The 14,899-nt window shown below is 43.1% G+C and overlaps 1 protein-coding gene across 2 annotated transcripts in view; it reads left to right on the forward strand.

Annotated features, from left to right (window-relative positions):
* Positions 1-257: 257 nt before the first annotated feature.
* The window catches only part of BCAT1 (branched chain amino acid transaminase 1), a 76,831-nt gene continuing 62,189 nt past the window's right edge, over positions 258-14,899 (forward strand). For both annotated transcript variants that reach the window (XM_020813778.3, XM_020813780.3), the window contains exon 1: positions 258-380. In XM_020813778.3, the coding sequence (XP_020669437.3) occupies positions 372-380 (9 nt within the window). In that variant the 5' untranslated portion in view covers positions 258-371. The remainder of the gene's footprint in view (positions 381-14,899) is intronic.

A 14,899-nucleotide genomic window follows, 5' to 3' on the forward strand; every position in this document is an offset into this window, starting at 1 on the left:
CCGCGCCCCGGAGACGTGCGCAGCTATTCCGCGCCTGCTGCCCCCCAGCGGCGGCGGCGAGGAGTGCGCCCTTCCTGCGCACCGTGATGCAATCGGAGCGGACGCGGAGCAGAAGCTGCACCCTCGGCCGCCTCGCCGGGGACTCTTCCTTCTAGGCTCCGCTGCACCGGCGGCTGCCTTTCCTCCGGATCCGCGGGGGCTGCCTTTTTGCAGGGGAAAGCCCGGATCGGGCTGCCTGGCTCCATCCGCACCGACAGAGCCCTCCGGGAGAGGAAGACCGCCGTGCCGAGCCGCCTTCTCGTTTTTCTCGCCTCGCTTCTGCCCCCCCCCCTTTTATAATTTGGGGAATTTCGAGGAGCGCCTCGGCCAGCATGATGAAGGTACATCGCGATCCCGACCAGCAGCCTCGATCGCCTCCCGTTTACACGGAGGGAGTGTGGGCGGCGGGCGCCCCATTCGGAGCAACCCGGCCACGTTTGCAAAAGGCGCGCGCGGCGGCGGCGGGGGGGGGGGATAAGCGCAAGCTTCCACTGCATCATGATGAGCCTGAGGATGATTGAGGATGCATTTGCAACGGGGTTTCAGATATCCCCTTCTAAGGAAGTCATTCCAAATTACTATTCTCTCCAACCGGGTCCGTATGGATGCGCGTTGGAAATCAATCGAATCACAGGGGAAATTTGGTTTTTTTCCCCCCCTCTATTCCTTTCAGAGACGTATTGCATTCATTCCCCCCCCCCAGGAGGTCCGATTCTGAAGATTCCTGTACGATTCATGCATGTATATACTGTATATATTTGTATGCATAGACATTTTAAAAAGCGACCCTTAAAGTACCACTGCAGGCTTAACCATATATGTATATAGTAAAATATCTATCAACCCATCTATATAGTTAAGTCTGCAGTGGCTTGCGTGTGTGTGTGTGTGTGTGTGTGTGTGTGTGTGTGTGTGTGTGTGTGTGTGTGTGTGTGTATGGTGTTTTATATATGTGTGTGTATCCCTATATATACAGTATATAAATATATATATATATACATAAATATAGCAAAGCTAGAAAGGAAATGAATGCAACCCCTTCAGAAAATCCCTGGAGGAATGAATTGGTTGTGGGTTTTGGGGAAGGGGTGGGTTGTGGATGTTTTGCATGTTGCCTTTAGGGCCCAGGAGTTTATTTATGGATCTTAGCTTTGGGATCAATTTCCAGCGTTCTGAATCAGGTCAACCGGTGGGAAGTGGAGGCCCTGGTGATGGTTGTAGCTGGAGGTAAGGGGAGGCATGGGCTTAGTTCCATTCCTGCTGTGAGATCCTGCATGCATCACATCTCCCCTTCTCTGCTAATTAAAATGTTTCCTTCTCTCTCTTTTTTGCCATCGTTTTGGTTTGAATAGAGGTGTGCTCCATCGGGTTATTTTCCCTTTCTTTTGACCTCCTTGCCTTGAGATGAAGGAGAGAAAGCAAATGATCTTTTCTGCAGCACCCTGCAGATTTTCAGCTTTCCAGGATGCTAACGGATGGGCTGGGGAGGAAAAGAGAGAAACGGTCATTCCACACCAGTGATGAACAGTTGCACCCCAGAAATTCTTGAGGGTGGGAGGGTTGGGGTACCAGCATCTGCACTGGAGACTTCAGTGAAGGCAATTCACGTGAGCCTGGGGACATCCATGTGGGGACCCTTTGCTAGTGAAAAGAACATGGTGAAGTTGTGTGTATTGTCTTTCCCGTGCTTCGTCTTACTACAGTCAGGGTGGGACGTGCTGAGAGCTAAAAGGCACAACTTGCTTCTTTCTGAAGTCGCTTAAGAAGATGATCTTATTTTCTTTCTCTTCTTCCTGTCCTACCACAGGTGGGCTGCCATTATGCCTGTTTTGACTTCAGACGTGGCGTTCTGAATAATCATACACATTTGCTTCCAAACCAGTCTCTCAGGTTCTTCTCCTTCCTCTGATGCTTTTTTTGTATTTTTACCCCCTTGTATAGCAGTAACAAGCTATAATTTTTATTTCTCTATTTTGTGACTTATCCTGGCTTTCAGCATTTTACCTGTTTTAAGTATTCTTGGTCTTTATTCATTTGCTATCGTACTTCTTCATCGGTCACCCTCTCAATCCAATAAACTCTTAGTACAGTATCTTGTAATTAACCCATGTTTAAAATATTTATACCCTTTCGGTGGCAGCACATATTAAAGTCCACCATTCCATGCTGTACAGTAGACCTGACAATACACAACACAATAGCACGGACTTTCTCAAAGCCAGTTTTAAGCTTTTGTTATATATTGAATATACTGTATATTCTTCATATGCATCAGTTGTTATGAAACGAGACTTATTCTACCATACTGATTGGAAACAAAGGCTTCAATTTCTTTCCACTGTTTTTTTTTCTGTGCCATTAACAAACTGCCTGACAGTGAGGTCGCTGAAACTTCCCTCACACATATCCTGTTTTGTCTCTGAGGTTAAAAAAAAAGTATCAGGGCAGCACTGAAGACCACAGGCACTAGGCCAGATGGAAGACTTGATAACCTGAAGAGTAAACTGTAAATTATGAGATTTGGCATTAGGATCTGCAACAGAATGTTGCAGTGTGATGTGCTTCTCCTCAGAGATCCAGCCTGTCACATCCTCTTCTGTGATTCTTCATCCCATTCCTCAGAGAAGCTCCATTGTGCTTCATCTTTTGTTTCCTTTTTTTGTGGGGACAAGAGATGTTGGCCACTTAGGATCCCAACCCCTTTTTTACCTATTTTCTTCAGTTTAAAAGAAAATAACCCCCCAACCTTTATAGTTGAAAACAAAATAAAAATAGAAAAGTTTATAAAAAGACCGAAATATGGTGGCACCTTAAGACTAACATAATTTTTTTAAGGTGAGCTTTCATGGACATGAGATATAACATGGCAAATATTTATACATAGCCACCATGTTTTGGTCTTGTGTTACTTTTTATTTTTATTTTGTTTTTACCTATAAGGCTTGCACAGACTAACGCGGCTACTCCTTCTGCAAAAACCGCTGGACTTAGCCAGATAGAGTGGAGATTCTGATATCTATTCATTGAAGCCATGTGTAAATATTTGCCATGTTATGTCTTCTTCTTCTCCATCATCCGCTAAGTCATTTGTGTTAAAACTGATGATGCCGTGAATTATATCTGAGATTTTCTCAGCACGTGCTTTACTACTACTATTACTATCTGTTCCCTGTTGAAGATGTAATGGAAAGTACAGCTTGGAAAAGGACCTTTTATGGCTCACAAGTTCCAGAACCCCCAAGCTTGCATGGCCAAAAGAAGGGCACTTTCTCAAGCCCTGAATAACAAGATTAGTGTGGTTCTGGCAAGTCTTGAAAAGGAAGATCAAAAGGGAGAAAAAACATGCGGAAAGAGAAGAAGAGGCTGCTCCAGATACAGTATGTCTGGCCGTTTCTTCTGAGCATCTCCAGGCAGAGCTGAACACAGAACGAAAGCCTGCGTTGTCTGGAAGAAGGTTTGTCTAATCTGACCATGAGGATCCTGTGTCTCTTCCGATGTCACTACATTCCCGCTCCCATGGGTAACAGCCATGATACCAGGGGGTCATGGGAGTTGTGGTCCAATAGCATCCTGACAACCGCACACTACACACACACACACACACCCGTTTTACGTCAGCAGACAGATCAAGGTAGTACGGGCTGCAAGAATTCAGATTTCATACTGGCATGCACAACTTCGACATCCTCATCAGAGCATCCTTCAGTCTTGAGAGACTATGGTATCGTGCTCTGCATGGAGGACTTGGAACAACGTCTAGTGTGGCTGAGAAGGCTAATTCAAGAGTGACAATCTCTTCCACACTTAGGACAAGTACAATCTGTACCCCATCTAGCTCCCTGATTTTGCTGCTTTCGTGACTGCCTCTTTGCCTCAGCCTGCTGCTCGAGGGTCTCTTCAAATTGGGAGAGGCCCTGATGCACCACCTGCCTCCAGGCTGAACGCTCAGAGGTCAAGGTTTCCCATCTGTTGAGGTCCATACCTAAGGCCTTCAGATCCTGCTTGCAAATGTCCTTGTGTCGCAGCTGTGGTCACCCTCTGCGGCGATTTCCCTGCACTAATTCTCCATACAGGAGATCTTTTGGAATCCGACCATCAGCCATTCTCATGACATGCCCGAGCCAACATAGGCGTCGCTGTTTCAGTAATGTATACATGCTAAAAATTCCAGCTCGATCTAGGACTACTCTATTTGGAACTTTGAAAGGCATAGAAAGAGTCTGTCTTGTCAGGGAATATTCCTCCCTTCTGGGAAGGGCACCCCTGTGCTCTGTTTATGCCCTGAATCATGGGTTGAGTCATCTTTAAAAAGAACAAGGATGGACTGGAAAATTCATCATAGGCATATTGATTTGCCTGGCAACTGTAATATGTGCAATCCAAACAGAGGCTTGGATAAGAAGACCTTCATTAATTATGAGGATTGCATGCCATCAAATCAATTAAAACATACAGTGACCCTTTGCAGAGTTTTCTCAGTGCAGGATACTTATTTATTTATTTAACTTAATTCACTTAGAAGTGGTTTACCATTTGAATTCACTTAGAAGTGTTTTACCATTTCCTTCTTCTGGGGCTGTGCAGGATGCCCAAGGCTACACAGGTATGCTGTTCTGACAGGAGGCACAGCTGGGAATCGAACTCCCAACCTCTAGTATCTCACTGAACCATCCGGCCCAAGGCTTGCCACTGATTAATTGCTACATTTATATCTCAAGTTTTCTGCACTGTGCTCATAGTATTCCTTTCTTATTCCACTTCTATCTTCACCGGGCAGCTGAGCCAGGATCATTCAGTGAGTTTCGTGACTCAATAGGGACTAGAACTTTAATTTTTCAAAGCTTTGTCCAGCACTTTTACCACCATACTGCACTGGCTCTTTTGATCTGCTATTTAGGAGAAGAAGGCTTTAGAGACAATTAGCGTTATCCAGGCTTAAAAGAAATAACAGGGGACAAGCTATCTCCCCTGTGATGGGACACACAAAAAAAGTTTTTTTTATAGATTTTGTGTGATAACTTCAGCAAGAGCTATTTGAAATAATAGCATTTATTGATATGTGACGGTGTACATTTTTGTTGACTAGAGCCTCATTTTGTGAGCTGCATGAAATAAAATGAACAGGTGAACTAACTATGTATGTATGTAGGAAATCATGGACAGTGATGATGGTGGATAAATTATTTTGCAAAAGAAAGTAAGACAGAGGGCTAAATCCAGTTGCTGGCCTCGAGTAGACCTACTTCAAGCATGGGGCTTCTTAACTTGCATAGATCCTTTGATTCAAGGCTCTGTTGTTAGGATTTAGCCTAAAACTGCAATATTTGTCTTCAGGATTCCAGATGGTCAGTAATTCCTTCCTCCAAGATCCTCCATTCAGTTCCTTGCCCCCCCCTTCATTTTACGTCTTTCGACTCCGCAGGACTCAACCAGCATTTCATGTCTGATGAGAGTCTTTAATTTTCCAACAGCTGTTTTTTTTGTGCCCATCGCCAGCAGGTCCAAAATACTGCAACCAGACTGTTAACTGAGGCTGGTTACAGGGATCTCAAACATTCCCCTGTTATAGCAGCTCCACTGGTTACTGATCTGTTTTTGAGCACAATGCAAAGTGCAGATTTTAACAAATGAAGCCCTCAATGGCTAGGGTCCAAGCTATGTCAAAGACTGCATCTCCCTTTATGTTAAGATCGCTAGGAGAGGCCTTTCTCTCAGCCTCACCACTCTCACAGATGGGGGTTGTGAGCAAGGGCCTTCTCTGTGACTGCTCTCAGTCTCTGGAACTCCCTCCCACTGGAAGCTAGGCTGGCCCCGTCTTGGCTGCTCTTCTGCAAGCAGGCAATCTCTCTGTTCAAGCAGGCTTTTCCTTGGTTATTGACCGTCTAGGAGAGGTTTAATGTGGAATGGCTTGTATTTTGTTGCTTCTAAATGCTTTTACCTAACATTTAAATATAATGTTATTAATTATTTTTAAATATTTGAATATAATGTTTTAAGCTTTGAAGATATAAGCTGCCTTGAGTTTTTTTTAGGAGAAAGGTGGGAAATTCCTTGGTGGTCTCCCTTCCAAATACTAATCACGTTTGACCCTGCTTAACTTCCTAAATTAACCCAAGATCAGAAATATCCAGAGTGGTTCATGTCCTTCTAGTGTCATTTCTCCCTGGAGGAAAAATACTGCTTTCTGTACCTTTTCCTAGTAGAGATGGTGGCAGCTGATTGGGGGGGGGAGGTTTTAATGCTGCTTTGTAAGTTTAAGCTTATAATTAGAAAGACCTTTCCAATCAAAAGCCATTGATTACAGGAGAAATATGCAGAATATGCAGAATACATCATGCGGAAGGCTGGACTGGAAGAAACCCAAGCCGGAATTAAGATTGCCGGAAGAAATATCAACAACCTCCGATATGCAGATGATACCACTCTGATGGCAGAAAGTGAGGAGGAATTAAAGAACCTTGTAATGAGAGTGAAAGAGGAGAGTGCAAAAAACGGTCTGAAACTCAACATCAAAAAACTAAGATCATGGCCACTGGTCCCATCACCTCCTGGGAAATAGAAGGGGAAGATATGGAGGCAGTGTCAAATTTTATCTTCCTGGGCTCCATGATCACTGCAGATGGAGACAGCAGCCCTGAAATTAAAAGACGCCTGCTTTTTGGGAGGAAAGCGATGACAAATCTTGACAGCATCTTGAAAAGCAGAGACATCACCTTGCCAACAAAAGTCCGAATAGTCAAAGCTATGGTTTTTCCTGTCGTAATGTATGGAAGTGAGAGCTGGACCATAAAGAAAGCAGACCGCCGAAGAATTGATGCCTTTGAACTGTGGTGCTGGAGGAGGCTCTTGAGAATCCCCTGGACTGCAAGGAGAACAAACCTATCAGTTCTAAAGGAAATCAACCCTAAGTGCTCACTGGAAGGACAGATCCTGAAGCTGAGGCTCCAGTACTTTGGCCATCTAATGAGAAGAAAAGACTCCCTGGAAAAGACCCTGATGTTGGGAAAATGTGAAGGCAAGAGGAGAAGGGGACGACCGAGGATGAGATGGCTGGACAGTGTCTGCGAAGCAACCAACATGAACCTGACACAACTCCGGGAGGCAGTAGAAGACAGGAGGGCCTGGCGTGCTCTGGTCCATGGGGTCACGAAGAGTCGGACACGACTAAACGACTAAACACACACACACACAGGAGAAATCAAAGAGAAGAGCAAGGGTAGGGAAAAGTCATCATGATTCAAGTACAGTACTGTACTCATTCTGTGTATTGCAGAATTAATTGTAATGCTCTAAAATTGCACCTTTATCTCTACAGAACATCACGGAACAACATAAGTAGTTTATAGTTCTCTTCGGAGTCCAAGAATTCACATGATTCTATCAGTCGTGTCAACAATCAGTTAGATGTAGTTAGGGACAGATAGAGCGAATCCAAGCAGGTTGGGTTTCAATTATCTCCAAAACATCAGAAGTGGTCATTAATTGTTGTTTGCAGTGGCAATACCAGTCTTTGTATTGTGAGATCTGTTGGGCCAACGATACTGATAAGTTGTTTTAAATTAGAGGAAACTTGCTTTAGATTTTAGCGGTCGAACTTCCTTTTGACGATGTTAGCAACAGAGATAAACGTGTGTAGGGAACAGAAATCCAATCCTCACTAGAATTCGCATGAGACAGCATGAAGGGGTGGATGATGGGAGTTGTGGCTCACCCTGTTGTGGCATGGCTTTCCCCAAAAATCTTTGAGGAGTGGAAGGATGGCAGCAAGATCAGTTTTAAAAAAGAGGCCGAAAGAAAGAAATGACTACATCTGCCCATTCTCTGGACTCAAATGCTGCCAATTGGCTGTATCCATTAGTTGAAGTGTTGCAAAACTGTTTTGCAATGTTTGGCTTATATACATCTGCTCAGTTCTCATAAAATGGGTACAATCCACTCTGCCAAAAAATTCATCCTCATTCTTTCTAACCCATCCGCCCATTATATGAGTTAGAAAGAATGGGGATGAATTTTTGGCAGAGTGGATTGTACCTGTTTTATGAGAGCTGAGCAGATTTCAAGGTTAATTCCTTTTTAAACGAACCCTGTGATTCACTGCCTAAACTCAGGTGACTGTTGACACTCAAAACAGTAGCGTAGAAGGCATAGCCAATCACCTGGAACCAGTTGGAGGCATAGCTGGTTACTGAATTACCTGGAACTGGAGCCATATCTTGGAATCCTTTCCTGTGAATGCAGGATGAAACCCCACCAGCTACTGATGTCCCTCATTTCACTCTGTGTACAGAGCAGTTTCCCAGACTTGGATCTGCAGATGTTCTTAGATAACATCTCCCAGAAATCCTGGCCAGCACAGTTAGCGGGGAGGCTTCTGGGACTTTTCATCCAAAAACCTCTGATATGGTCCGTCTTGGGCACTTTGGATGTTTCAGACTTCAGTGCCCAGCCTATTTTGGCAGTGATAAAGTACTATGGGAGTTGTGTTCCGAAATATATGGGATGCCAAGGAATCTAGACAGTGATCTCATGGACTCATAGAAATGGAATTAGAAGGCACTCTATGAGTCATCTAGAACAATCCCTTTCAATTTTAGAAATCCACAGCTAAAGCATTCTTGACAGTTGGCTGTTCATCTTCTACTTCAGAACTGCTAATAAGGGAGAGTCTAATTCTCTGATTCTCTCTCTGGCCCTAATATGGTAAATAGGAAAGCCAATTAGATTTGCACACACCTGGGAGGCAGGAAAGTTTTAAAGAGTCGGACCGGACCATACTTCCGCACTATTAAAGAGCAGGCCGGGTAGGTGGGGATCATCAGTATATGAAGGCAGCCCATCTAGGAGAAGGAAAACTCCGATTTCAAACCTCCACTGCCTTGTGGCTCTATCCACTGATGGAAAAGGCTTCAGGAGTTAAACTCAAGGCAAAATCCAGAGCCGGATTCCCAAAGGCAGTTCGTGTCATTCTGCCAACTCCTGCAATGTTGCTGGAACCAGTTGTATTGGATCTTGCCTTTCCATTGGACCATTTCAGTGACATGGAGAGGGGGGATTTGCTGCTTGGGTAACAGCCTATCCTCCATATTACTTTACCCAGGCTTCATGCTCTGGAGAGGACACTCTTTGATTCAGAGCATGTTACCATAGTCTCTCGAGACTGAAGGATGCCTCTGTATGTACTACCTTGCCAAGACGATGTATTTTAGGGTGTGATCCATGTCATTTAGCTTCAGTCCAAGCTATCACAAGGACCACATCTCCCTTTATGAGCCTGTTTGGCCGTTAGGATCACCAGGAGAGATCCCACCACCTTGGGAGAGGAACTTCTCTATTGGTTCTTCCAGAATCTGAGACTCCCTCCCACAGGAGGCTAAGCTGGCCCCATCTCTACTATCCTTCCGCAAACTGACAAAGACCTTCCTCTTCAGGCAGGCTTTTCCTTAATTGACTGATGGTCTGATAGGATTTTTAAACAGATTGTTCTGTCTTACTGCTTTGAATGTATTTTGGTGTTCTTGTTTACTAGTTTTTTTAGTGTGGTATTTGTTTGAGCCTTTAGTATTTGTATACTTATTGTTTTTAGCTTTAAATATTGTCTTTGAATGATGTAAGCCACCTTGTGTCCTTCTTAAGCAGGAAGATGAGGTAGAAATATTTTAAATAAACAAAAATACTATGTGAGTAGATGCTTGTGCGGAAGGTGTTAATCAGGGGCAGAATGGGAGGCTTATGATTCCTCTCCTGGGGTATCAGCCCAGAAGCATATATCTTAAGTGGAGAAGCTGGTTATTAATGCAGTCTGCTACACAAGAACACAGATTGTAGAACCATTAGTTCAAAAGCTCATCACAATCGAAAGCTGTCTCCCGTCAAAGCATGGAAGCAATGCACTACTATTTTACTTATTTATTTATTTAATTTATATCCCACCTATCTGGTCGGATCAGGACCACTCTAGGCGGCTAACAACATAAATAGTACAATAAAATTGATATATAAAGCAATTATTAAGTAGTAAAACACTACGTCTAACCATGTGGGTTCTAATATTTTACTTGGGGAAGTAATGGGAGGGAAAATGATTTTTTTAAAAAGAAATGGTCCAACATCAACTTTCATCGAGGCAGAGTTTAAAAATGAAACTTGCATTGAGGGGGTGGTTTCTGGGGTGTATTTGACCCTGTAGGTATTCCAATTTATTCAGGGTTAGTACAAGAAGAATTGGTCTTAAAGTGACCACAAATTACCTTTCCTGAGCTCACTGAGAAATCTCATTCTTCCTCTAAAAATGAAGCCAGCCGTAATATGCCCTTTCTGCATTTTTGTGTTTTAAATTTTTTAAAGCACTTTAAAAGTTACATGTTAATAACACATGACCTCTGAATAATATGTCATGCTATTTTTTTGGCAGAGAGTAACAAGAATTAATTACTTGTTAAAGAAAGATAACACAAGCATGTTAGTGTTTAAATATAATGTTCCTGATTTTGGGAGAGGCCGTGATGCAATGCCTGCCTCCAGGCTGAATGCTCAGATGTCAGGGTTTCCCATCTGTTGAGGTCCATTCCTAAGGCCTTCAGATCCCGCTTGCAGATATCCTTGTATCAGGGAGCTGGACAGGGGACAGATTGTATTTATCTTCGGTGTGGAAGGGATTGTCACTCTCGAATTGCCCTTCTCAGCCACACTAGATGCTGTTCCAAGTCCTCCATTCAGAGCACGTTGTCATAGTCTCTCGAGACTGAAGGATGCCTAACTTAACCTGGTTTTTGCTCCTGAGTGTTTTTCTTACTTCCCATAAGGGTGGACCTTTAAGGAGGATGGTCCTCCATTTGAAAAGTTACCTTTCATTTGCTTGTAAGTGGCCGTCCTACTGCCCCCTCCACCCCGTGAGTTTCCCTGATCAAGCAGAGAAGGTAGAGGCATTTATTGGTAAATGTATCTAATCACCCCTTTCTCATTTTAAGTGAAATAAAAAAAATGTGGGGTCATTTTATTTAAAAAAGACACAAAGCAGTGCTTTAGACCCTTGAGTCTGATGGTGGTGGCCTGGTTAGCCCCCTCTCATGGCATAGTGGCTCCACATGATTGCTGTGGAGAGTGTTGGGCATGCTACGATGCTGACACAGATGGGGGAGGCATGTCTCTCTCTGTGTGTTTTTAATCCACTATATGTGCTTTGTAGCTTAGTTTGGGTATTATATATACAAATTTTTATATATGTGTTATAGTATATACAAATTTTGAACTACACGGCAGTCCAGTGCCGATTACCCCAGTGTTGTTGAAGGGAGAATCATACAGTATTGCAGTAATAAAAGAGATGTGCTGCTAATTAAATAGTGATGATGATGATGTGTGGTCAAGTTGATTTTCGACTCATAACAACAACCTTCCCAGGGGGTTCGAGGTGTAAAGTGTTCAGAACTGGACCCCCAGTCCCATTTTCTTATGGCGCTCAGGGATCATGCAACCTGCGCAAATGGCGAGGCGCATAATGCCATCAGCCACATTGGCTCTCGGTGGTTTCAGCTGACCTCCTTCCTGGGAGGCTTAGTGGGGATTCAAATTCTGGACACCTGGTCCAAACCCATTGAGCTATACCAGATACGTCATATCTTAGACATGTCCCTATAGATGTAAAATTCCCAGAACTTTTGAAGCCACGGAAGGGGGAGGGAGGTCGTGGGGCAGGGAACCCACAGTCTTCTTTTTATATCGCACCTAAATTCCATTTACAGTTTTAGCATGATAAATTGTTTCATTTTTAATTTAGTTGCCAGGTGAAATTATACCATTTGACATACTTGTGAAATTTAAATATACAGACACTTTGGTTGCATAAACACGAAGTTGTAGATAAATCTTAATAGTAGAGAAGGGCATGCACGCAGCAATTTGCCCTTCATGTGCAAATCCACAACTGATGACCCCACTCTCTGTGAAGATGGTAGAACCACTAGGTGTTAAACATGTATAGTGGTGCCTCGCTTGATGATGTTAATTCGTTCCAGCGAAATCGCTGTAAAGCGAAAACATTGTCAAACGAAACGAAAAAACCCATTGAAACGCTTTGAAAACCGTTCAATGTGTTCCAGTGGGCTGAATACCTGCTCGTCCAGCGAAGATCCTCCATATGGTGGCCATTTTCGGTACCTGTAAATCGAGGAATCCGTCCTAGAAAACAGCGGGGGGGGCATTTTCTTCAGCCGGGGGCCATTTTGAAGCCCAACGATCAGCTGTTTGCTGATCGCCGTAAAGCGAAAATCGTTTCCCAAAGCAGGGAACCAATCATTGTTAAACAAAAAAAACAAAACACCCAATTTAAAACATTGTTTTGTGATCGCAAAAACCTAATCATATACTGATTTCCTCGTTAAGCAAAGCAATCGTTAAGTGAGGCACGACTATGTTAGATCTGAGCACTGCATATGTTGACATGCACAGGAATTATTGTGTTTTTTCAATTCTGTGGACTATTATACTTCAGATATATCATGAGAAGAAAATACAGTACAGTATTCAGCTAATGCTAGGAAAAGTTGAGAGTAGTAGGAAGAGAGGAAGACCGAATATGAAATGGATTGGCTCAGTAAAGTAACCATGGCTTTCAGTTTGCAGGACCACAGCAAGGGTTTAGGGACAGAAAATTCTGGAGGTCAATAATTTATATAGTTGCTACGGGGTTTGAAAGAACGTGATGACTCATAACAACAGCAATTCTGTGTTGTGCATCATAGTTTTTCCTTGTGTTGAATATTTGTGCTGTATCCGGTGAGCTGCCTTACATACTGATCTTCGTACTGCGCAGTTCCTAGCCTTTTGATTAAGCAAAACGTTGTCTTCAAAAGCACTCCATTCACTCCAAAAGCGACACTATTCCATAGAAATACTTTTGTGGGCTCCACTAAAAAAAATTTAAATTGTTTTTAAAAAAAACATTATTTTTTTTCCTGGGACTTCATTTTTTTCATTAGCACTGACATTATCCCCCATAACATTAAATGATAGTGTGATGGTTAAGTTAGTTACAGTCATAAAATATGAACTAAAACTGGGGAAATCTGGCAGCCCTCTTATTTGTTTTAATAAGCTTTATCACCTCTACCTCCCACCCCCTTATCTGTCATAGATCCAGGGTAGACATCTTCCCAGTTTCCTGGAAATTAATAGCTTTGTCTCATGAAGTACCCATTAAGAAACCGAGTTACTGAATTTAAAGAGCCAGGTTGTTAAATCGTTATTACATTTGAGGTCAAATTAACTTTAATCCCTTAGAACCGGTGTCCGCAAATATTGCCATATGCTACCAACAGTGAAAATGTGCCGGCTTTGCTTATCTGAAAGAGCAGCGCTTCCTTTTGCTGCATAATTCCCACAGAAATGGTCTTGCACGCTCATCAAAGCTTTTTAGTTGTTTTGTCTCACCTGATAAATTAGCCCCAGCAGATGGGTTTCTTCTTGTGTGTAATATCCTGTCAGAGACTCTCTGGGTGCAAATGTTTTGCCTTCCTTTGATCCTTGCTGCGCATCTACAGAATTTAAATGCCAGCTCCATGGTCTTTGGAGTGTAAGATGGTTGCCTAGGCTACCAAGCTTGAACCTTTTTCGACTGGTACATAATTCTGTCATCTTTTAAAAATAAATCTGACTTGGTGCTTGAGGTCTACACTAGATGTTTACTCTTCTTGCAAAGTTCAGCCACCCTCGCTCCAAGATATACTGGCTGAAATCCTGTGGCTTAGTTTAGTAAGTAAGAACCAGAGTAGACCCTTAAAATTAGTAGGATTTGGTGAGTCAGCACCTCTGCAATTTCCACAGATTCAAGGGGTCTACTGTACAGTAGTTGCAGCTTACCTTGCTGACCAACAGGATTTCAGCCATTGTTTAGCACAACTCGTATGCACGGAGAGACCAGTAATAATAATCTTAGAACGGCAGAGCTGGAAGGGACCCTATGGGATCATGGAGTCCAGCCCCTCTCAAGGATGCACGGTCGGAAATCAAACTCCCAGCCTCTGACTTCACAGCAGAGATCTGTGTAAGGAGTTTCCAGAAAGCATGATTGATATGGATAACAACCAAGGATATTTGACCTGTGTACGTCCTGATGCATGGGTTAAGTCATCTTTAACAAGCCAGACAAAACACTTGAAAATTTATCACAGTGATATTGATTTGTCAGTTAACTGTAGTGTGTGCAATCCAAATTAAGGCTTGGATAGGACCTTGATTACTAATAATAATCATATGCCTTCAACTCAGTTCTGACTTATGGATGACCCCCTTTTTGTAGGTACCGAGTACTCAGAAGCAGTTTACCATTCTGTTTTCTGGGGATACTCTATAGCTGGCCCAGGACCACATAGGTTGGCTCTTCTCCTAGGAGGCACAGTGGGGAATCATCCTCTTAGCGGCCATGTCCAGGTGCTCCAAATCACTGAGCTACCCAGCCAGCTACATACATACATAGGCATCTTTAATCTTGAGAGACTGTGGTAACATGCTCTGAATCGAGGAGTGTCCTCTCCATAACTGGACCACTAAAAATATTACAAAGGTTAAAAATCCTCCAGGATTTTTCATTGCACCAACCGTTGTGAATCTTGGTGGGGGAAGGAAAAGTCCGAAAATCCTGGCCACTTATCAAAGCCACAGGAAATCCAGAAACAACTAGAGATGTGATGGAATCAGATTTCAACAGAGGGGATGTAAAACAAATAGTCTTTTCCCACCTATATAGAGAAAAGCATTTCTGCCACTCAACAATTGCCTTTTGTTAAAGCAGAGGGTTCCTATACTGGCTGGGATTAGAAAAACACACAAAAAATACAGCAATCCTCGTGTCAGAAAGGATGGC

This window comes from Pogona vitticeps, chromosome 5, assembly GCF_051106095.1.
Source record: "Pogona vitticeps strain Pit_001003342236 chromosome 5, PviZW2.1, whole genome shotgun sequence".
Classification (NCBI taxonomy): Eukaryota; Metazoa; Chordata; class Lepidosauria; order Squamata; family Agamidae; genus Pogona; species Pogona vitticeps.